Source organism: Mobula birostris, chromosome 7, assembly GCF_030028105.1.
Source record: "Mobula birostris isolate sMobBir1 chromosome 7, sMobBir1.hap1, whole genome shotgun sequence".
Classification (NCBI taxonomy): Eukaryota; Metazoa; Chordata; class Chondrichthyes; order Myliobatiformes; family Myliobatidae; genus Mobula; species Mobula birostris.
Window position 1 is genome coordinate 44,670,828 of NC_092376.1, and position 25,772 is coordinate 44,696,599.

General features: G+C 40.3%; 1 protein-coding gene across 9 annotated transcripts in view; it reads right to left on the bottom strand.

Moving 5' to 3' along the window:
* LOC140200156 (gamma-sarcoglycan-like) overlaps positions 1-25,772 on the bottom strand; it is a 630,311-nt gene that overhangs the window by 29,730 nt on the left and 574,809 nt on the right. For all 9 annotated transcript variants that reach the window (XM_072263045.1, XM_072263048.1, XM_072263047.1 and 6 more), the window contains one exon: positions 16,744-16,816. In XM_072263045.1, coding sequence (XP_072119146.1) covers positions 16,744-16,816 — 73 coding nt within the window. The remainder of the gene's footprint in view (positions 1-16,743; positions 16,817-25,772) is intronic.

The window sequence follows — 25,772 nt, forward strand, 5'->3', positions numbered from 1 at the left end:
GTTGTCATGACAGGCTCTCTATCTCTTTCATTGTTATTTGTGATTTGGCCCAGTATGCTGGTGTCATCTGTGAGCTTGGAGATGGAGTTAGACCAGAATCTGTCTATGCAGCCATGAATGTATATGCTGTAAAGTAGGGGCCCAGGATGTAGACTTGTGGGGCACATGTGCTGAGGCAAATTGTGGCAGAGATATTGCTCCCTAGCCTTACTGATTGTGGTCTGCTGATCAGGAACTGAAGGATCCAGTGACAAAGGGGGATGTTGAATCCCAGGATTAGGAGCTTGAAAATGAGCTTGCTTGGAATCGCGTATTGATGGCAACACTCTCTGATACAGCAATCATAAATAGTAGCCTCACATAACTGCTTTTAGTCCAAGTGCTTCAGTGAATGAGTGTAGGACCAGGGAGATGCCATTTGTTGTGGACCTGTTTTCAGTTGTAGGTGAATTGCAGTGGGTTGGGGACTGCTTGGGAAGCTGGAATCAATGCATGCCTTGACCTGTCTCTCACAGCACTTTGTGCTCAAATAGGGGTATCCAGAACTCGAGGGCACAACTTCAAAATTGAGGGGCGGCCAGAGGAGTTGTTTTAGCCAGAGAGTGGTGAATCTGTGGAATGCTCTGCCACAGACTGCGGTGGAGGCCAAGTCCATGGGTATATTTAAAGCAGAAGTTGGTAGTTTCCTAATTGATCAGGGCATCAAAGGATATGGCGAGAAGGCAGCTGCATGGGGCTGAGTGGGATCTGGGATCAGCCATGATGGAACGGCAGAGCAAACTCGATGGACTGAATGGCCTAATTCTGCTCCTATGTCTTATGATGGTGGATGTCAGAGCCTCTGAGTGATAGTCATCTATTCACATTAACCTAATTTTTCTTTGTTATGAGAATGATACTGATCTTAAAGTGGGTGAGAACTTCAGGCTTAAGCAGGGGAGATTAAAAATGTCTGCAAATACCCTCCAACAGCTGGGCTGCACAGAATCTGAAGAAGTGGCGGAGAATCCATCTGGGCCAGAGGCTTTTCATGAGATCACTCTCCAAAAGACTGATCTTATATTTCTAATAGCGACTCTGAATTTGGGTGATTGGGGGTGGAGAGTGACATATCATCCCAATTCTGTTCAAACCATGCATAGAAAGGGTTAAACTCATTGCGAAGGGATGTGCTGTTGTCAGCAAAGCTGCTCATTTCCATTTTGTATTACAGAAGACAAAGTAACCACGTTGCAAATTAATACAAGTCGCAGTGACCTAGAAATGTGATTGATGATTTTTAAATAATTCAAAATAAAATGTGATGTAACGCAATGCATGTTTGATACAGCTGGTATTATATACAAAGACTTACATCAAACTTTATATGCGCTTGCACTTTTTGCTTAACAGGAAGTTACTGCAGAACCCTTTTTTGGTGTTTGTGATTACATTCACCATAATTTATGTTTGGAGTTTGTTAGTGTAGATGTCAATGCCAACAGTGAAGTTGTGAAGATTATTTTTATACCGGTAATAATTTGGATGAAATTGTTTAATTTTTTTTGGTGTCCTGGTCATTCTAAGCTTCTTGTTGGATACCTAGCCTCGCCATCACAACCTCAAAGCCATCATAAATGTACACTCAAGCTTCCTGAGTGAGTCCACAATCTCCACATATAAAGGTAAGTGTTACAAAGTGGAGCATAGCTGGCACCATTTAGCTAAAAAATAAACCATTACAGGCTATAGATCAAATGCGGTGCGTAACTTTATAGCACCAAACTATAATCCTGCACATTCCCTCAGTGTATTGCAATTTTTGGTAACATATAATTATAATATTATAAAACCATAAGACTGTAAGAAATAGGATCAGAATTAGGCTATTTGGCCCATCGAGTCTGCTCCACCATTTTATCATGGCTGATCCAATATTCCTCTCAGCACCAGTCTCCTGCCTTCTCTCCTTATCTCTTCAAACCCTGACCAATCAAGAATCAATCAACCGCTGCCTTCAATATAAATAAAGATTTGGCCTTCACAGCTGCCCGTGGCAAAGAGTTCCACAGGTTCACCACTCTCTGACTAACAAAATTCCTCCTCATCTCCAGTCTAAAAGGACACCCTTCTATTCTGAGGCTGTGTCCCCTGGTCTTAGACTCTCCCACTTTTGAAAACATCCTCTCCACATCTACTCTATCAAGGTCTTTCACCATTCGATAGACTTCAATGAGGTCACCCCTCATTCTTCTGAATTCTAGTGAATCCACGCCCAGAACCATCAAACACTCTTCATATGACAAGCCATTCAATCCTAGAATCATTTTCACAAACCTCTTTTGAACCCTCTCCAGTTTCAGCACATCCTTTCTAAGATAAGGGGTCCAAAATTTCTCACAATACTCCAAGTGAGGCCTCACCAGCGCTTTATATAGTCTCAACATTACATCTTGCTTTTATATTTTAGTCCTCTTGAAATGAATGCTAACATCACATTTGCCTTCCTCACCACAGACTCAACCTGCAATTTATCCTTTGGGGAATCCTACACAAGGCCTCCCAAGTCCCTTTGCATCTCAGTTTTTTTTGTATTTTCTCTCCATTTAGAAAACAGTCAGCACTTTAATTTCTTCTAACAAAGTGTATAACCATACACTTCCAGACACTGTATTCCATCTGCCACTTATTTGCTCATTCTCCTAATATGTCTAAGTCCTTCTGTAGCTTTTCTACTTCCTCAAAACTACCTGCCCCTTCACCTATCTTCATATTGTCTGCAAATTTTGCAGCAAAAGCCATCAATTCCATCGTCCAAATCACTAACATATAATGCAAAAAGAATTGGTCCCAAAACAAACCCCTGAGGAACACCAGTAGTCACCGGCAGCCAACCGGAAAATGCTCCCTTTATTCCTACTCTTTGCCTCCTGCCAATCAGCCACTGCTTTATCTATGCTAGAATCTTTTCTATAATATGATGGGCTCATAACTTGTTAAGCAGCTTCATGCGTGACACATTGTCAATAGCCTTCTGAATATCCAAGTACACAACATCAACTGATTCTCCTTTGTCTATCCTGCTTGTTATTTCAAAGAATTTCAACAGATTTGTCAGGCAAGATTTTCCCTTAAGGAACCATGCTGACTACAGCTTATTTTATCATGTGCCTCCAAGTAACCTGAGACCTCATCCTTAATAATCGACTCCAACATCTTCCCAACCACTGAGGTCAGACTAACTGGCCTATAGCTTCCTTTTTTCTACCTCTCTCCCTTCTTGAAGAGTGGAGTGACATTTGCAATTTTCCAGTCTTCTGGAACCATTCCAGAATTTAGTGATTCTTGGATGCCTCCACAATCTCTTCAGCCACCTCTTTCAGAACTCTGGAGTATACACTATGTGGTCCAGGTGACTTATCTATTTTCAGATCTTTCAGTTTCCCAAGAACCTTCTCTCTAGTAATGATAACTTCAGACACTTCATGAGCCCTGACACTTGGAGCTTCCACCATACTGTTATTTATGTGTGATATTCTGCTTGGAGTTTGTGGTAATGTTAGCTCAGTTTCTTTCTCTTTCTCTCTCTCTCTCTTTCTCTCTCTCCCTCTATATATATATACAGCTGCTGTTGATCTGCTGAATATTTACAGAATTCTCTTTTATTTCAGCCTTTCAGTAGTTAAGGCACTCTGCACCTCATAGTTCTGGCCATATTACTGCTTATAATTCATCTCATTCACCTTCCTCTATTCACATCCCTCTTACAAAGCAAAGGTGTCACTTGAACAACCTTGATCTTCATCCTGTCGCAGACATTCCCTGCAATGGCTGCTTCCATTTTAGGTTTACTGCCACACCGACTTTGGATGGAATGAAACAGTTTAAGAGCCCCCAGGCTGTAATAAGTGTTTACTCTGAGCAGTTATAAAGTGCAAGTCTAAATAAATTACATTTGCCTTTAATTCTAAGGTGACTGAATACAGTTCCAAGTCTGACCTAGTTAAGTTGATAACATGCCATAAACAAAAGACAATAAAATGGTTATTTTTAAGTGGCATAAGTTTGTACTGGTAATTACACTAGTAGAAATATCTAACTTTCATGATCAAACCTTGGGTTACTTGTGCAGTATAAAATTAACCAAAATATAACACCAGCTATACATTCTCCCATGGTCCAATGGAAACATGTTCCCTCTGTAATATTGTTCTGAAGTCAGGAATTCAGCAGCTCAGGTTGAAAATGATCAAAAGGAGTATGCAAAGTGTTTCCAGTGAATTATGCAGGAGAGTTTGTGCTGGCAAATGAATATATATCACAAAATACAGCTCCCTTCTGATGACTGATGACTAGATCTTTTAATATTTTTAATAGAGAAATTTGGCATGCACAGATAAACAACCAATTCCTCTATTTGCCCATAGTTATCTGGGTGGTGTGGGAATATTGCTCACCAGAAGATTTACAGCAAGCTGCACTTAGTCATTATATTTAACACATTGAATAATAATATTGAGAGAGATCCAAAAGTAAGAAGTACAGTAATGCACAAAAGTCTTAGGCACATTTATATACTGTAGCTAGGGAGTCTAAAACCTTTGCATATTACTGTAAAAAATTTATGTGTTGCACTGTACTGCTCTCACAATAAAAAAAACAGATTTCATGACATGTGAGTGATAATAAACCTGATTCTGATACGGGTCTCTACTATGGATTGAGAGTGGAAAGGGGGCAGGGAGAGGGAATCATGGTTGGGAAAAGGGGAGAGGGGAGGGGAGGGAGTGGGAAGCACCAGAGATTCATTCTGTAATGATCAATAAACCAATCGTTTGGAATCAAATGACCTTGGCAGGTGTTTAAGACCTGAGTTTGTCTGGATCCTCATCATCCTCCATCTCTGGCACTCCTCTGCCACCTGCCTCACGCCCCTCCTGTGGCACCCCACCCTCACCATTCCCAACATCCTTTGGTCCCACCATATTTACAGACCTACAGATATATATACGTGTGTGTGTGTGTGTGTGTGTGTGTGTCTTAAAGACTTTTGTACAGTACTGTATATTATTAGTTTTCAAGGGTTGGACTCAGTCCAAAATGTTCACATATTCCATGCTAATTCTTATTATACTTGCACAACATAAATTTGCATTTTAATTAGTGCATGTGACCTTTTTAAGTAACAAATTATTTGCAATTTAATTAGTATGTTTCAATTTCCCCAATTGCACTAGAGTTCAATAGAAATCACTTTAGTTCACAATCTTTGAACCTATTTGTCCTTTTTAACTGGATCCCACATCAACGCACCATGAATATTGAGAAGACTGACACTATGTCATTAAATACCACTGATTTTTTTTATATAAAAGCAGTCAGTTTAGGCAAATGTGTTTAATTATGGAGTAGTATGACGCATTATTGCCTTTGGCTCTTGTCATTTATGCCTAAGGTAAAAAATAATTAGTGGATTCTGGCTAATTGGGACACATCGGGATCAGTATATTTTGGCTCAATTAAGAGGCTGTGCCAATTAGCCGATGTTTCATTGATATAGTTAAAAATGAAATCAAAAGACAAACCATGTAAATATTATGTATTCAAATGAAATATAGAATAAATTAGAACACTACAAATAGTACTACAGTGCTACAAAACTATGTATTAATTCTTAATAGTTATCCACGGATGAATTCATCCAGAGTATGTAACGAACAAAATCAGTGCAGACACCTAGTGGAGGTATTGGACTGCCTTCGTACAATGCTATTGATAATTGCATCCTCCAATCTTCATATTCATTGTAACATTCAAGATGATTGTCAATGCTTTCAAATTCCTCATAGTTCCTAACTTGTTGAAGCAGTGAAATCCTTTCATTTTCACTCCCGGCCATGTCCGGCATCTCTGAGCTTGAATGCTTGAAGTGCAGTGAGCAAATCAGTTCACAATTGTCTTCCTGCTTATTTCTTGCCAACTATCAGTGACAAAAATTACAGACTTTTGAGCACAAGCGCACATAATGGACTCCATTTAAAAATTATTTGCTTTAAGCACAGTGTTGTATATAATGGCCACATAAGTGCTAGTTAGAACCTGTTTGGCAGCCATCTTCTGTCCCAATTAAGTGGCATAGTGTCTCAAATAAACAAATGGAATCCCAGCCATTTTCTTGATTAGTTTTTGTTCTTTAGAAGTTGTCCCAAAGAACCAGCTGCCCTGTTGAACAAATGGCCCAGTGAACCGGAATCCACTGTTATAGTAAAAGGAATGTTCAAAGGTGCAGTGGCGTCATAAGTATATGTTACCATTGTGGCTCATACTTTTAATTGAATGCCAAGTGACTCCTTAAGGTACTAAGGATATTTTCAGGCACCAAACATATGAGATCAGGAAGAGTGCACATCTGTTCTTTGATCAGACAATCTCTGCATTTGTCATATCTGTACATACATAGTGCCAGATGACACACATGAAGATGATGCTCTTTTATAACCCTCATCATTTCTCTTAGCATCAAGACAAAGGTAACAGCATAAACTTGCCATGATTTCCTATACACTGCACACAAAAAATATCAATATGGGATGGTGCATCTAAATGTAATTGGATTTTTAATAATGTGATAAGTAATAACTATTGCTGAACCAGATCTACAGCCATAAAAAAATTAATGTCTGTGGAGTTGCATTCCGCAAGAAAAAAATTGTTAATGGAAATTTTGAATAAAAAATTACCATCTCTGTCTCTTTTATCTCTTTACCTTGCACATCTGAATCTTCCATTCCTTACCTCACTTCCGGCATTTCAATTATAATTAAATTTACATTTCCAGTTTTTACTTCCTGGCTTATAATTTGCAGGAATTGAATTCAACACCCTTTCCCTTTAGCAAAATCACGTTGAAATTGTTTAATTTCCTTGATTCTTTCTAAGCATCTTGCTATTTGATCTTTGATAACAGCTTCTGAGCTTTTCCTAATACTTTGTTAAGGTACCTGGCACTCCTGTAGTTTTCTGCTTCCTGTCTTCCTCTAAGGTGATCAATGACCTCATGTTAATGGTTAAGTCAGTAAATACATATTCAATTGCTGTACCTTAATGATTGTATCACTGACCTAAGGCATTCCAACAGTCATAACATTGACCTACTAACAGTTGATTAGACGAAAGTCAATCCTAACATGCAGGTGCTCCACCACTCCTGGACCGAGTCAGCACTGCTGAAGGGCCACCGCCACATCTCACAATTGCTGGTGCTGCCTGCTAATTCACCCCACAACCAAGCAATTCATATTACACTCAGCGCACCTCCCTCTCTCTCTTGCGGTGATTCCTGGAGAAACCGGCAACGATGGATAGTGGACACTGCAAGCTATTATAAGGATGCCAGAGCAACACACAAAATGCTAGAGGAACTCAACAGGTCAGGCAGCATCTATGGAGGGAAAGAAACAGTCAATGTTTTGGGCCAAGGCCCTTCGTCAGAACAGACCTGATGAAGGGTCTTAGCCTTGTGATGAAGGATGCCATTGCTGTTGCTGAGGTTGTGGCGAACAGTGAGAATAAAGACAATATCTTATTCACAGGTAATTCTCTTTCTCATGCTCCACATCCTCTTCAGCTGCATTCCCCTCCATGATAAGCTGTTGTTGAGATGAGTATGGACCTTTCACTTCATCACTGTCCCTCACAGTAAATTCACACTTGTCTAATTGTTACTTGGAAGACTTGAGAACTTTAATGTAGTTGCTTGTGCAGCAAGAGAAAGGTGCCATTGGGGATATAGGCACACCATAACCCAATATCGTGCATATAGAGCAATTAAGGCATGGACGTCTGAAGGTAAATTTGTGTGTGGTGAGACACTGTAGTGCATCCTGAATTTAAATCAGTGCTGCATGTTAATTAATATCAAGATGCACCTTCTCTCCAAACTTTCAGTAGGTACATGGTGTGCACACATCCTCATCATTCTGGAGCTGGTAGGTATCATGTCACTTTGTTGACAGCATTTTGGCAGTAAAGTAGTATGTGCAACAACAAAAAGGTGCCACTTCTCAGTATTCTTTGCTAGTCAATTCCATCCAACCGCTTGTGTCAATTCTGTGGACAGCTGTCAACAAATACTATGCCCATGGTGCTGACTACAAGGTCCACTCTATATCTTAATGAGCACTTCAGGCTTGATATGTAAAATGGCTACTGCACAAGCGGATGCCACAATTACTTTTGTGATGGATCAAAAAGGAGCTTTTCTTTTCACAGTGGGTCATTGATATATGTAGCATCTCCTGTTTAAAACACTCTGCTCTCCTATCAGATTCTTCCTTCAGTCCTCTACCTTTTCCACTTATCACTGCCCAGCTTCTCAGTTCAACCCCACTCCCCCACCCACCGACCTTCCCTATTACCTGGCTTCACCTATCACCCGTCAGCTTGTACTTCTTCCCCTCCTTCACTTCTCATTCTGGCTTCTTCCCCCTTCCTTTCCAGTCCCGATGAAGAGTCTCAGCCAGAAATGTCAATTCTTTATTTCTTTCAATAGATGCTGTCTGACCTGCTGGGTTTCTCCAGCATTTTGTGTGTGTTACCCTGGTTAAGATAGTCACTTTTGCCAGCACCCATGATAGAATCTAAGCCTTCATTCAATTTACTACATTTTCATTATCATGCTTGTCCAGTCCATTGTGTCAGAAACAATATTAAAGTTGTGTTGGTAGAAACACCATTTTAATATTCTGTCCTGCAAAGTTGTACATTAGAGACCAATCACTCTCTGCGAGCTCCTGGCAACACACACACGATGCTGGAGGAACTCAGCAGGCCAGGCGGCATTTATAGAAAAGAGTACAGTTAATGTTTCGGGCTGAAACCCTTTGGCAGGACTGGTGAACAGTTTTGGCCTGAAACATCAACTGTACTCTTTTCCATAGATGCTGCCTGGCCTGCCGAGTTCCTCCAGCACTTTGTGTGTGTTGTTCGGATTTCCAGCATCTGCAGATTTTCTCTTGTTTGTGATTGGAAGACTACAAGCTCCTGGATCTGTTTTCTACTTTCATAGGCAATATGAAAATTATAAATTAGCAAAGGGTTTGCAATATTTGTGCAGTCCAGTGGTGGGTGACAAAAAAGCCAACACAACACTGTTTTGCAAATTTGTTACTTGTGGTCCACAATATTAATTGATCTCAGAAATTTTTGCAACAGTTCTTCCATTTGACTCTGTGCTTGCCTTCCTTGGCAATATTAATACCTTTCAATGTCTGTTTCCTATTTTCAGTAGCTCAGCCTAAGATTTCAGTTTCATTGCAATTTTATATAAGTTTTTTCTTCTGGGATTTGGGTTAGAAATCAGTGTTTGATCTGATTTTAAACACTGCCTCAGTTTATACTGCAACAAGTCATCACTTCTGCTGACTGCAATATTATTTGGTGTGTGTTGGGATTCTGCTGTTGTGAACTCCAGTTTCCCATTACTGTTTTGAGAGTCTTTGTTTCTGTTATTCAGGGAGTGACTGGAAAGAGCATTGCTTGCTAGCAAATGCAGCTTGTAATCCTGTAAAGTGTTCTTATATCCGCAATCTTTGCCAGCATGCCGTTGCTTATGACAGGGATTGTTCGTTACTTCTTTAGCTGAGATCATAGTTAGTCCAGTTATCTTCATGGTTATCTGGAAAGTGGCTGGGCAAGTGTGTGGTGGTATATTAAAAATTGTAAAAATATTAGATGAAAGTCTGAACAATTCCAAGAGATATTTTATCTCTTTGTGAGCTCGTGGCATGTACGGTGTCTGGACAAGTCAAACACTGTAGGTTTGTTAAATATTTGCTAACAGTGGCTGGATTCTTTCTCAGCCTCAAGGCACCAGTGGCATGAGAGCAAAAGACCAGATAGTTTGCCTGTTTCTGTGTGCCTTGCTACGCTTGTGGATGAATCCCCATTTGTTGAGGCACTCTTCACTCGGTTTTTGCGACTTCACCTAGATCAAGAAATCACGATCATTGGTGCCTAAGACAAACCTAGGGTGATTTCTTGAGTCAGAATTCAGAGCTCTCCTGACATCAGGGACAATCAAATGGAGACTACAGATCGTGAGCCCTGAAATCTTTGTAACTTACTATGTAGTATTTTGTGTGGTTTATTTGTGCTCTCTATTTTATGATAATAAATCAGGCCTAAGTTACTTTGTTGTGCATGTATGTTTATTCCCACATCTCCTGGACACTCAAATTGTTTTGGGTCTTTTGGGTCTGATCAACCCGGCCCATTACAGCAAGTTCCCTGCACCGGTGATAGAGCTACCTCTGTAAGTACTGTCAGTCCACCTGATAGAAACAATTACAAACTGGAGTATTACTACAGTAACACTAACATTTTGATGCCACTCTAATAAATTTCAAAATGTTGAATTTGCTTTTGGATGCTGTGGTGATGTTGTGTGAGGTTTTTCACTAACACTGCTAGGACTGTGCATGGTTATGAGACTATGCAGGAAGTCAGGTATGGTAACAGAGAAAGCAGTTCTTGTTTTACACCATACTCAGCAGTGAGTCTGTGCAATTAATCAGAGCTCCAAGTGCCACGCTTACACTGATAATGAAGACAGCATGAAGGACCTAGGCATATGATTGTTGCCAGTTTAAAGATATTCTGTACGAGCACCACCCAACATGAACCTTGGCTAGCTGACCTAGGAGGATTTCTTACAGGTGTCTGCGAGTGAGTTGTCACTTAATCCCGCAGCTTCTGAAGAGACAATCAGTTTCCACACTTAATGCAATTAATCTGAATCTGCACAAGTCAATCAAGGTCAAAGATACACATTTCAATCAACAGTAACGCACTCCCATCAATCCCATTCCCTCACATATTTATTCTCTCTCAATTGCCCATAACACTCTCTCATTCTCTTGCCAGGAGTCATTTACAGTGGTCAATTAACTCTGGTATGTGGGAGGAAAACCGAGCCCCCAGGGTGGGAGAGGAGAGGGGGAGAAATCCACAGAGAGGAAGTTCATACTTCATACGGATAGCACCAGAGGTCAGGACTGAACCCATATCACTGGAGCTGTGAGACATCAGCACAACCTATGGAAGCACCTGCAGAGGCAGGAGTAGGGCAACAGGGTCCTAGTGCCTCCTCCATCACTCAATGAGATGCTTTTATCTCAAAAACCACTTCCTGCACTAACCATATATCACCTGATTTCTTTAAATCAGATCAATCTTTGTCTTTGATGAGTCACAAGATTTGCATCCATGGACAATGTAAGTAAAGTGTACTCCTTTGCACTATGTAGGTAAGAATTACATCTTATTTGTGAAACATTGTTACTTACCACTAAAGGTTACAGACAAATAAAAACTATGCAGATGTTATTGTATTTTTAGACCCATAGAAGAATGGGGAATGTGAGGCAGTTATGTTCAGCCACAATGCAAGAAGGAGAAAGTTAATAATGATCACCGTGGTCCTCCTCTGACTCAGTGAAGAAATGCCAGGATGTTTTCCATCACTAATATTAAATCTGAGGCAGTGCTGAGAACACTTGCATGGCCAATGTTATTCAGGTCCAAGTGCATTCACAAGACCATAAGACATAGGAGCAGAATTAGGCCATTTGGCCCATTGAATCTGCTCTGCCATTCCATCATGGTTGATTTATTATCTCTCTCAGTCCCATTCTCCTGTCTTCTCCCCATAACTTTTGATGCTGTTACTAATCAAGAACCTATCAACCTCTGCTTTAAATATACTCAATGATTTGGCCTCCACAGACTTCTGTGGCAAAGACAGTCTACGTAGTTTCATCTGGCAGTGATAATCTTCTCAGTTTTCACACAGTATGAGCTGTTCACATTGTAAGGAGCATACATAGAATGCTAGCTGACCATTGATCACAAAGAAAGGTCATTGACATTGTATCAGTTAAGTGAGCATGAACACTGTGCAGAAAAAAGATGGCATTGAATTAAATCAAAGGCGCAACAAAACAAGAAAGAGCTCTTCCACAGTATATGTCAGCAATTCCATTACATAAATGGGAATAAATTCTGGAAACTGAATTCTCTTGTGATATTGCACACACATTAGGAGATTTACACAAAGTGCCCAAGGAAGTCACAGTTGCACCTATAACATAGATTATGCTTGATGATCTCAAAGAAAAGCATAGAATGTGGAACAGTATAGTATAGTACAGGCCCTTCGAACCACAATGATGTGCCAACCTTTTGATTTACTTCACAATCAATCGAACCTTTCCACTCTACATAACTGACAGCCCTCTGTTAGCCAGAAAGAACTTCGGTTTACAAATCATGGACAGTGGAAACAGACAGACCAATTGTCTTGGCTCTTGCCATGAGGTCGAAGGAATGGAGGCTGCCATTTTGTGAAGTTTCTCTGCATCCTCCATTTTGTGAACTTGTGTTGCTTGGTTGAATCAGTGTTTTAAAGTTGACACAATGATGCTCCAGGTAATCTGCTGGACTAGAGATAATTTCCACATAAGAAGTTATTTTTTTTAGGTGTTCTTTGGTTAGATATAACATGCAGCTTTATGAATGGTGGGGTCTGTGTCTGCCTGAGTGACTCAAGCTGGTTACTAGTTTGGTAACTGTTTTAGAACAAAGAGGTATAAAATTACCAGTTGTCACTTGCGGAAAAAGGGCAATAAATGGATGCTGGCCAATAAGAAGGTGTTACAGGTCTGTCAGATGACTCATGGCCAATGACACTGCAAATGCAAGGTTTGAACTGGTAAGGAATGAATATAAAAGCAAAGGTTTCAAATGCAAAATAGTAATGACACTGGAGATAAACTATCACAGATACATGTGTGAGCGACCCTACGTGGAACATATGGAGAGTTAATCGGGACTGTGAGAAAGAACTGGCCAGCATAAACTCCTTTGCCTTGGTATTACCTTTTCTATTCTTTGACTATTCAGGAGAGTCAGGGAAACCTAGTGTATGTGCACACAGGTACTTACAGTATGAATTCACACGCTTGTTTGTTTAAGACAGTAAAGGTGCTTGTCAGTAATCGCAGATTCTTTCTGTGGCTTTCTGACCCTTATTACTAAGGAGTCATCCTTGTAATATCTCCATTTTTTTTCATCCTTGAGTCTAAGAGTCTCTGAAATGTCCAGAACTTATCAGCCTCTACCATCACCACTGGCAGTGTGTTCCATGCACATACGATTCTCTGTGTAAAAAACCTGACCTCTGACACCTTCACTAAACTTTCTTCCACTCTCCTTAAAGGAATATCCTGTGCTATTGGCCATTGACACCCTGGGAAAAAGCCACTGATGTCCACTCTATAAATCTTATACACCTCTAGTCAAAGAGAAAAGCCCTAGCTTGCTCAAACATTTCTCGTAATATACGTTCTCCTTCTTATAATAAGGCGAACAGAACTGAACACATATTAATGGATCAATGGAGTCATGAATGTGGGTTAGTGACTCTGAGTTCAAAGCCACGATCTTACTGAAAGTAAAGTAGGTGCACTTGTCTAAGCAATAAGTTACTGGGTTGAATACAAAATCAACAAACGACTAGAATGCCAATCAACGATGACATGGAAACTGCACGTGCTGGTGATGTTGGCATCTATCACAGATTCCCTTCTGAGGAAAATGTCAGTTCTGCATCTGTGAAAGTTACACAAGCAAAGCTTGATCACAGCCCTGTGTCTTGAGGATGGATTAAAGAGTTTGCATCTATAACAAACAAGAGGAAAATCTGCAGATGCTGGAAATCCAAGCAACACGTACAAAGTGCTGGAGGAACTCAGAATAATGAACCCATTGTGAGGACATCAGGGAGTATGCAGCAAACTGGGGAAAAATCACCCCTCTCTGGCCATATACTGATAGTGAAGTGGAGAGATTTATGTGAATGTTTAAGAAAGTCATCTATCCTGTTTGTACTGAAGAAAATCATACAAATCAAAACCATATTAGTTTATTAATAACCACACAACAATAACAATGACAAGACAACTACACCAACTACACTTACTTCATCATACATCCCTCAACCTCTTCCAGAGATACTCTGAGAGGTAAATGATCATTATCTGCATATTTGCTACAATGACCAGAGGTAAAACGAATGAAGAGAAAGATATGAAATGCAGTTTGATGCCATTGGTCTAGAGACATTGTTCTTGCTAAACAAGAAAGCCACATGATCAAGCAAGCAGTTTCACAGTTTCTATTTGAAATGACTTCTGCAGAATGATCGATAATTATAGCATTGCATGCTTGCAAAGCAGTACATGAAACTTGCCATTCTTTAAAGAACTCAAAGTGCCATCTACTATCGGTGATTCCAAAAGGGACTGAGTAATCCAGTAGATACAACTGCCACTGGACTTACACTTGGAAATCACTACATAACATACTCAGTGTCCTCTTTATTCGGTACACGTGTACACCTGCTTATTAATGAAAATAGCGAATCAGCCAATCCTGTGGCAGAAGCTCAATAAAAGCATGCAGACTTGGTCAAGAGGTTCAACAAGTGTCCTTCAGACCAAACGTTAGAATGGGAAGAAATGTGATCTAAGTGACTTTGACCATGGAACGATTGTTGGTGCCAGACCGGGTGGCTTATCTGATCTCCTAGGATCTTCACGCACAACATTCTCTAGAGTTTACGGAGAATGGTGCGAAAAACAAGTCAGTGGCAGCTCTGTGGGAAAAAACACCTTGTTCATGAGAGAGGTCAGAGGAGAATGGCCAGACTGGTTCAAGGTGACAGGAAAGCAACATTATCTGAAATAATCAAGTGTGGAGACAAGCTTCTCTGTATGCACAACATATCGAATCTCGAAGTGGGTGGTCTACAGCATCATATGACCATGAACATATACTCAGAGGCTGCTTTATTAGGTACAGGAGGTACCCAATAGAGTGTATGTTCACCTTGGAAATCACTATACAATATATTCATGTCCAAAAGACTTCGCAATATCTTATAAACTGAGGCTTTTCAAGGCATTGGCCAGACTGTATTTGGAGTACTGTGAGCAGTGTTGGGTGTCTGAGCTGTGAAAGGATGTGCTAGCACTGGATAGGGTCCAAAGGAGGTTCATGAGAATGATCCTGGGAATGAAAGGGTTAACATATGAGGATTGTTTAATGGCTCTGGGCTTATACTTGCTGGAATTTAGAAGAATGAAGGGAGATCTTATTGAAACTTGCAGAATATTGGAAGGCCTAGAGAAAGTGCACGTGGAGAGGATGTTTCCTATAGCAGAGCAGCCTAGGACCAGGGGGCACAACCTCAGAATACAAGAATTTCCCTTGTATTCTTCAGGAAGAACTTCTTTAGCTAGAGGGTGGCAAAACTATGGGATTCATTTCCATAGAAGGCAGGGAGGCAAAGTTATTGAATATGTTTAAAGCATTGGTTGATAGGTTCTTGATTAGGTCATGGGGAGAAGACTGGAGAACAGGGCTGAGAGGGACGATAAATCAGCCACAACAGAATGGCAGAGCAGACTCGAAGGGCCAAAGCGTCTAATTCGGCCCCTGTGTCTAATGATCTTATGGCCTTAATGAAGTGATATAGAGGTTTAAAATAATATAATGTTTCTTTTAATTAAGTTTATGTGGAAATAGATAATAATGTCATGTTATGCTTGGATAGAAGGTTCCTTTTTAAGAATACTGTACTTCTTCCTAAAGACTGGTGTTCTGAGTGGACACTCTTGAGTGTGGCCATTGTTTTTATTTTGAGCTCAGAAGCAGATCTGTATAATTATTTACTGACACAAGGCTTACCAGTTACTGCCTACTATACCATTTTATCAAAAGATAAAAATACCTTTGAAACACTCATATCAAATCCACTATGGCAGCTATACAAATACGTAATAACTTCACATTTCTATTGCAGTCCTTTACAACTCTGGGTTGTGCAGTATTTGTTATTACCACTTTTATCAAATCATGGGTTTCCTATCCTTTATTATATTCTGTTCCAGTTGTAAACAATATTTGCGGTTACTAAGAAAGCTCACAAGAAAACAGTTTTAATCTGATTGAAAAGCTTCTGCTGATCCCACAGAAAGGGGAGGAAATTTAATTTCACTTATAAAGATGCACAATGAGACAGACAATTTACAACATTCACAGAAAAACATTTTCACTGCCACATTTGAGATTCTTACATGAGTTTATGATTAACTTTCACTCCCACAGAATAAGATACAGATTGAATCGCACATGATGGTTATAGGAACAGATTTGGAAAGTTGTTCAGGAGATCACTTTTTGCACTGAAACTTGAGGCCATTTTGGCCAGAATTATATTAGATGCACCTGACCAGTTGATGCATGTTGACAGGGTTTTTGTTATTTTCCTTTGTGCTGGAAATACAAGTATATTATAACAGAACCTTCTTAAAATTGCTTATCAGATGTTCTTTGAAAATCTGTACACTGCAATTGCGAATAAAATTGAAGGATTGAATTGCAGTAGTTTGAAAGAATCTTAGTTCAAAAGTAATGTAGTAAAAAACAATCTCCTCTAAAATTCAGTTGATCTGGTCAGTTTTAACACTTGAAAGAAGTTGCTTTGGTAACTAAATTTACAATCTTCAGAACAGATTTGCTAAACCCACTTTTATGCTGTTATTGTACATCTGTTGCAACTTTACACAGAGCTTTGACTAAGTTAATATTTAGATCCTTGGGCAAAACAAATTTGCCATTGTTATTCTGGTGTTTGTTTCCTACCTAAGCTGCTTGAAAGGTTCAGCCCTGACAACTGGCGTCTCCACGGAGTGTTCAAAGAGAGCACCTTCTGGCCCTGAAAAAGAATGAAAGATTAAAATAAAAGCTGTTCAGTCAGCTAACACACCAGGAACTCTGGTTTAAATGAACAGGGCCAATTTCAAGCCATGTCTACAAGCTACAGAAAGAATTGATTTCATCTGATATAGGATATACTGCTAATGTGGGACCTGTTTGAACCCAAGAAAGAAAAGCAACGTTTTTAACTATAACGCTAGAAACCACTGTTTAATACAAACAAAAAAAATAGTAATTCTAAGAATATAATAAATGCTTTAGTTTCTTGAAATCTTGATTTAAGATAACACAATTACAAAATACTAACCCATGCAGAAACATATATTGTTCATTTATTTTCACCCAACATGCACTTCTCACATTCAGTTGCTTCAAAATTGCTTCAATGCTTTTGCTTCCATCACCCTACCCAGAAACACTTGAACGTGAGTGGCCACCCTTTAAGTGAAGAAGAATAGCAGTTCTAGAGTCTACAGATGAACCGTGAAGGGTATTCGAACTCACTGCGTCACCTCTGGTATGGGGGGGCGGGTGGTGTGGGGGCTGTACTGCACTGGATTGAAGTAAGCTGCAGAGAGTTGTAAAGGTCAGCTCCATCGTGAGCATTAGTCTCTGTAGTATCCGGGGCATCTTCATCATTAAGGACCCCCAAGGCCCAGGTCATGCCTTGTTCTCATTGCTACCATCAGGAAGGAGGTACAGAAGCATAAAGATACACACTCAGTGATTCAAGAACAGCTTCTTTCCCTCTGCCATCCAATTTCCAAATGGATATTGAACCCATAAACACTACCTCACTACTTTTTAATTTCTATTTTTACACTACTTATTTAAAATAACTATTTAGTGTGTGTGTGTGTATATATATATATATACTGTAATTCACAGCTTTTTCTCTATTATTATGTATTGTAATGTACTGCTGCTGCAGAATCACCAAATTTCACAAAGTGCTGGTGATATTAAACTTGGTTCTGATTCTGATTCTGATTCTGACTCTGACTTATATCAGTTTGAAATTACATCCTGCCTTTAAAACAGTATTCCAGATTAAACTCCTGCAAACAGTTCACTGATCACTGTGTAAATGCTATGGAGATGCTGAATATGGAACACCTCTTTAGTCTAACCTGTGGGAGCAGAGAAAGTGAACAAAATGCTGGAGGAACTCAGCAGATCAGTCAGCATCTATGGAGCGGTTCTGGCACGAATTGTCAACTGCTTATTCCCTCCATAGATATTGCATGACTTGTTGAGTTCCTCCAGCACCTTGTGTGTTGCTCTGAATTTTCAGCACCTACAAAATCTCTAATGTTTGGGAGTAGATAAGTTATTGCAGGTACCTGCCTTACCTGCTAAAACACTATGCTTCACTCATGATTCCATGTGCGTTACCAAGGCTCAGCTTTGTGATTCTTTACCTGTTAAACCAGTTGAATCTCTCCCTGGTTTCTCAGCAATGAGTGCTGTGCACAGTGCTAGGGATATGGCAAGTCTTAAGTGGTACAGCATGATTATAACTTGTGTTCTGCTGCTTTGTATAAATCAGCATGTTTTTGTTATTTTTCTTGCTGCATTGAATGAACATTCTGAGTGATGGATTTACTAAAACTTTTTGATCACCATTAATTTCATTCTGCGCTCCTTCAATTGATTCACAGAGGGCACATCTCTTATTTTTCGTTCCTGTGTACATTAGTGTACATTTGTCACATTAAAGTTTGCCTTTCACAGTTCAGCCAACTTATATTTTATTTAGCTGCATTTTCTGGACTGCTTTCCTGGATTCTATTGACAGTCTTAATGTGATACCATCTGCACTAATGAACTTGGATTGAATTTGGAATCCAAGCCCTTGAGATAAATTAGAAAGAATAATGACCACAGTACTGAGAGAAGGGAGACCACAGTCAGTATACAGTATTGCCCCGACAATGGACCAATCAAGCTGGCTGCGACTGGCTGCCCTGAGGGCAAGTGATGTCACTCAGACACTCCGAGCTGGACTGAGCTAAGGATATCAGCATGCCGATCTCCATTTTAGTGTCCGACTCCATGTGCTGGTGCTGGACTTGGCTCTGTTACTCTAAACTAGATATAATCTGATTGTGGAATCTGAATTACTGCAGGTGGGCCAGCTCTGCCCAGCCTCCCATCGCAGATCGTCAGGGCTGTCCAAAACTCTAATTACTGTTGAGGCCATTGCAGCTGGAGGCCCAGAGTTTGATAGTCAGCTCAGTGGGAATGGGTGGAAGAAACATTCCCAATCTGACACCATTTAAAGGTGTTTTATTTTCTGTCTTGCATACCAAAAAGTGGATGATTTCACTTTTTACCACATGAGATTGCATCTGAATGTTCGTGCCTACTCATTCAATTTGTGTACAGCCCCTTGAATCCCGATTGCTCTGTTCACATTCCCATCTGGCTTTGTAGAGATTAGCAAACGTGGAAACAGGACTTTTGATCCCTTCAGCCAGACTGATGCAATCAACAGAGGATTAGTATAAGCGAGAGGTTGATGGTTGGTAGATGGGCCGAAGGGCCGGTTCCATAACTCTAAACCAGAGCATCTGGGGAAAACACATGTGGTAACAGGAAGAATGTCCACTCCACACAGACAGGATTGACCTGGATCACTGAAGCAACGAGGCCTCAGCTCCGCCAGCTGCACATAGATTGACAGTATGGAGAGATGGCTCGGAGAGGAACAATGTTGCCAAAATTGTGACTGTGATGAATATATATGATTGAAATGTTTCTAAATGTTTAACGTCAAATAAAATTCCAGTGCTACAGCATATTTTTATTGATTCTTATGGGTTAGGTTCAACGTCATAGATAACAGATAATATAAGAATTAGTAAAAAGCAGGTTTATTAAGTGCTGAGATATGGCGTAAAAAGGCTGGTAGTTTGAAACACACCTCCCGTCACAGGGAAAGGATGAACCGGAGCAAATGTCCAAGACACTGGTAAGGAACAAGTTGGCACAAGAAAAGGTTTGCTTGGAGGCACATAACTAGGAATGGCACCGTCAGGCTGAAAGAAAACTGGAAAGGAAGAGTCACAGAAGGAATGAGGCATAACTTTGGCCAGGAAGCAGAGGCAGCAGCTGCTGTGGGCTCAAGTGTTTAAATATGTGGCAAAGAAATGCAAATTAACACAGCTAAGATTCCCAATTTCCTCGTTGAGAGTGGGCCCTTCATTATAATTGCCTAGCATTTTAAATGGGCACCAAGGCAAATCTATTTTGATTTGATGGTGTGTTAAAGGTGGTAACCCTCTGTTTTGTTCCGAGCAAAAATTATAAATAGACTTCAGGTTACTGGCATTTTGAGGTTTCAGCAATTTTGTTCAATTTTAGCATTTTATTTGATTTTTGTTGGCAACATTTTTTTATTGCTACTATCAAAATATGGACACAGATGTCAAGGACCATCAGAACCTTCATCAATCTGAAATATTAACTTTGCTTCTCTCTCCACAGATAATGCCTGAGCCATTTTGTGTTCACAGCATTTGCAGTTTTTAATTCAGATTTCCAGCATCCGTCATCTTTTTAACCCAGCTTATCTTCATCATCATCATTACCCCTCCCTATCTTTGTGATCTGCTCTTGGAAAATTCTGGCTCCTGTGTATCCCTAGTTTTCTTTTCTTCTTCATTGTCATCTGAACCCTCCTTTAGGCATCAGAATTTATTTGATAAATCTTCAAGCCTCTCTCTCCTTTCTTAAAGCCTTTATCTTTATCTCAGCCAGGGGTAGGTAACCTACGGCCCGCGGGCCAAAGGTATTTTGACCAGCATGTGAGCAAATATTGGGATACTATGCTTATCTGGTCTGCGAGCGATTTTTCCTTATTCTGAGTGTTTCACACGACCACACTGATGGATATGCATGGCGTCTTGTTACACTGGCCCTAGGTTCCGTTTTGTTCCAAACCAAACACTGGTATATACGAATGACGGGAAGGCAGACTACCTTATTAAATGTATTAGATACTCTCCGTGCACACGCAGGTTTTCAGATGGGTTCGTTCAAATTTGTAAACAGAAACACCGTCACTGTTTTTTAACAAGAAATCCACGCTAAATATCCAGATATTTACATGTGCTACGATACTTGTTGAATAACTCGCGTTTTGAAATAAAACCGAAGAAAAAAATTCCAATGGCTATGAATGCAAAATGCAAGAAGGTAAACACTGAATGCCGAAATTTCGGAGACAAAGGCCCAAGAATTGAGTAAAGAGTTTTCATCTCATTTTGCTGATTTTCGCTTGCATGCAAATGAGTTCAAGCTGTTTGCTACTCCATTTGATGTGGAAGTGGACACTGCATCAGGAATTTTTCAAATGGAATTGATTGAGATGCAGTGTGATGACATATTGAGATTGAAATTTCATTCTGAAGATGTGTCAGTGCTTGACTTCTGTAGAAAATATATTCATCCAAGTGGGAAGTATCCTAACTTAGTGGACCATGCAAAAAAGATGGCATCATTGTTTGGCAGCGCTTATCTGTGTGAGCAATTATTTTCAAAAATGAAGCACACCAAGAACCATTTGAGAACAAGATTGCCTGATGCCCATCTGGATAAAATCTTGCTCTTGGCATCAACAAGTCTGACACCCAATATTGAGAAGCTTTCAAGCAACAAACAGCATCAAGTTTCATGTTGATTTATCAACTGTTTGCATTAACATTTTCTTTTTTATTATACTTAATTTACCACCATTCAATGCATCATGTTCATACGTTTTATGTTTAAAGATTCTTTGTGTCCTTTTAATAGATTCAAAAGATGTCTTGATTGAAATAAATTGCAATTAAACTGAATTCTTTGATTACTAATTGGCATCCTTGGTTAAGCACAAATGATTTTCTACATGCATTATTCATTAATTTGTGCAAAACATAACTAGATGTATTTAAATGGATAATTCCCATACTTCAAGTTTTTTATGACATTTATCTGGCCACCGTCTGCCCATTAATACGCGATCTGGCCCACAGAGGCTAAAAGGTTGCCGACCCCGATTTAAGCTGTCAGACATTTGTTTGAATAACTCCTTAAGTCACTTCATATCAAACTTGCCCTGTTAATGATCCAATGAACAGGCTTCTGTATGCTTTCCAATGTAATATACTGTAGGTGTTTCTCAGGCCCATATCATAAGCACATAAGATATTGAAGCAGAATTAAGTCATTAAGCTGAGTTTGTTCCACCATTCAATCATGCGTTTTTTTTCCAACCCCATTCTCCTGCCTTCTCCCCATAATCCCAACTCCTTTTACAATCCAAGAGCCTAACAATGCCTGGCTTAAATACATCCAATGACTTGGCCTGCACATCCCTCAGTGGCAAAAAATTCCATAGACTCACTACTCTCTGGCTGAAGAAATTCCTCTTCATCTCAGTTCTATAGGGATGTCTCTATATTCTGAAGTTGTGTCCTCTGATCTCAGATTCCGACGTACTGATGGACACACCCTCTCCATGTCCACTCTATCCAGGTCTTTCAGTATCCACTATACTTCAACAACAGTCCCCTCATCCTTTTGAACTTCATCGAGTGCAGGTCTGCAGGACATCAAATGCTCCTCATATGTTACATCTTTCATTCTAGGGATCATTTTTGTGTATTTCTTCTTACCTTTTCCAGCAGCAGCACATCCTTCTTCAGGTACTGAGCTCAAAATATCATAACCGGGGTGCTGGGAGCAGACTCAAACACAGACACTGAAGTACTAGGAAGAGGACTTGACTAGAGAGCTGAGTTAGGGACGTGACTGGATGCAGACTAGAGAGCTGGAACAAGAACACAGACTTGGGCTAGGACATTGGCTAGGCAAGCGGGACCAGGACAAGGAACTGGGAACTAGAAGCCTGGGCTTGGACTTCGAGCCGGAGACTGGACAAGGACCCAGAACCTGGGTCTTGACTCGGGCTTGGACTCCGGAAGTAGGCCAAGACATGACATAGCCTTGGGAGACAGGACTAGGTGAAGCTACAGGACAGAATGAGAGACTGCTGGGCAAGACGAGGGAACTCCAGTATAGGATGAAGGGACTCCAGCACAGGACGAAGCACATGGACAGGATGAGGCACATGGACAGGACAAAAACATGAAGCCTTGACTTGGACAGTATGAGGTTCTTGGACATGGCTTGGACTAGACGAGGTACTCCTGGGCTGGGCGAGGCACAAGGACAGGACGAGACCCTGAAGCCTTGACTTGGTCTTGGGAGACAGGAACGCAGAACACAGAGCCTTGGTCTTGGGAGGCAGGAGCGCAGAACACAGAGCCGGGACCCCTCCTTGGGAACAGGACTTGGGGCCGGGGCTCTACACAGAATGCTGAACACGATGAGACGGTTCGCAACACTAGGTAGCAGCAAACGGCCAGACCTACCTAGCAAATGCATGGACACAGAGACTGTTCCCAACACTAGGTAGCAGCAAATGGCCAGACCTACCTACTGAAGGCATGGACACAGAGACAGTTCAAAACAACAATAGACAGTTCCTTATCTTGCTCCAGCGGTTGAACTTGATAGCGGTGCAGGCAAAGGTTGCAGGCAAGGCAAGGCAAGGCTTCAGACACTGGTTGCAGGGGAAGGCTTCAGGAGGAAGAGGCAGAGAAGGGATTCAGACAGGGGGTTTGGACAGGAACAATCCAGCAGCCAAGCCCTGGTCTCCGGAGGTATTTATATGTCTGCCCGTACAAGAATTAGAGCACCCAAAAGAACAATGGAAAACCAGAAAACCTGGAATACGGATTGATGGACCGGACTGTGAAACCGGAATGCGGACATCAAGGACCAGACCATGACACAAACGTATGGTCAGATCAAATCCCTATAAAGCCTCAACAGTATATCCTTGCCTTTATCTTCCAGTCCTCTTGAAATGAATGCTAACTTTGCATTTGCCTTCTTTACTACCGATTCAGCCTGTAATTTAACCTTAAGGAAATCCTGAATGAGGACTCCTAGGTCTGTTTTCACCTCCCATATCCTACCCCCAACTATTGTCAGCTGCTTCAACAATAATTTTCTTGCCTCCGTAAGATCTGAAATGGGTTGATAATAAAGCTATCTATGTCAAGGTAATATTTAGCAAAGAGATATTCATGCTATACATACAGGCCATCTGCAACACGAAAGAATCCAATCAACCCTGCTTAATATTCCTTCTCCTTACTGTCACCAAAACCTTATGGCTCAGGACAATCAACATTGACTCAAAACAATAGATTGCAGAAGCTGGGATCTGGAATGAGGAACTCAGCAGGTCAGACAGCATCCGTGGAGACAAAGGGACGTTCGACTGTGCAAATCAAGACCTTGCATAGGGATTGAGAAATTTGGAATTCCTTTAAGATTTCACCATGATAGAGTAAAGGGAGGTGAACTTTTGACTATGTAAATTTATTGATGAGTTCCAAGATTCCTCTGTGCTCTGTATAGATACTGAAAGAGGATGTAACAAATGAAACTTCTCCTGTTTGGAGAGGGAGTGCTGTAAATATATTTACCACGCTGGGTTTTATAAATAAGACAATAAAGTGACCCCTGGCTTCATAATTCAGGTACTGTTCATGAAAGAAAGTGGGGAATGGGACTAACTAGGTTGCACTTTCACAGAGATGAGACTGGCACAATTCATTGATTTGTCTTCTGTTTCATTTAACTCTAGGAGGATACAAACTGCTATTATTGCTAATTCTTCATCACTGCTTCAATCCATCATCTGAAATCAGCAGCTTTCAGTCCCAAAGAAAGTCATTTAGACTTTGCACAAAATCAATACATATGAATATGATCATAAACAATCCTTCATGGTGCATACACAAAGTTCCAGTAAAGTAAGTTCACAAATAACGACGTCGATAAGCATAAATCGTAAAAAGATCTCAAAGACATATTGGATGGACAATCCAGCTGGGGAGACTGGTGTTGCTCTTTCCTTCCCCTTTCTATTAGCTGATATCGGTAACAGCACACGTGTATTTCTCCAGAATTATTGCCTCAGGTTTCAAATATTTAATGGACAATGAAACCAATGGTAGACCAGCCTACAGAATCAGAGACAATACTTGAGCCACATTTGCCTCTGATTACTATATCTCTCTGTTATGTATTCTCTATTTCTTGCTTAATTCCACATTTTATTCTTCATCAATCCACTGTGGACTTCGTTTCACAAGTGAGGAGAGCGTCCATCATCCAATAAAATTTATAGTACGCTAATAATTTAATTTCCGTTGAGCACTCAGCATCTTCATAAAAGCATGCTGCAAGATCTGAGAAAGGATTTATATACCATATATTGACATATTTTGCTGCAAAAAAGGATACAGTAATGGAATTTCCCAAATACTATTTGCAGTATTACTTAAACTGCTAACTAATTAGCTGTGAGTTTTTGCAATGGTACAGTGCTCATTGCTGAATTAATCCGACGCTACTGAGATTCTATAGCTCCAGTCTCAAGCCACCAATCTCACCCTGTCTTTAACTCATATTTGTTTTCCATATTATAGCAAAGCAATGCAAAGGTCTGGAGATTAACTACATGGTTCGTTAAATAATGTGTGTCAATATTCTTTCTTATTACCCAAGTAGCAAATAAAGCCTGTACAAAGCCATTTCTTTTCTCACAAACATAGAAAATCCAGGGAAGTGTTGGCTCCTATTGAGGCATCAAAACATGATCACTCGTTGTCTGAGTGCTATGGATTCGATTATGCTCCCACGTGCATACATAGATATTCATAATGAAAGATGCATCAACACAAGGCTTTGGTGCATGTGAGGCTATTGCTGATTCCCATCGGAATGATGTAGATTAAACATACATCTGTAAGGATGTAATGCAAATGTGATGCCTGTGCTGCCAAACAGGAACCTCAAGCATTAACCTCATTCAACATAACATGTTCTGG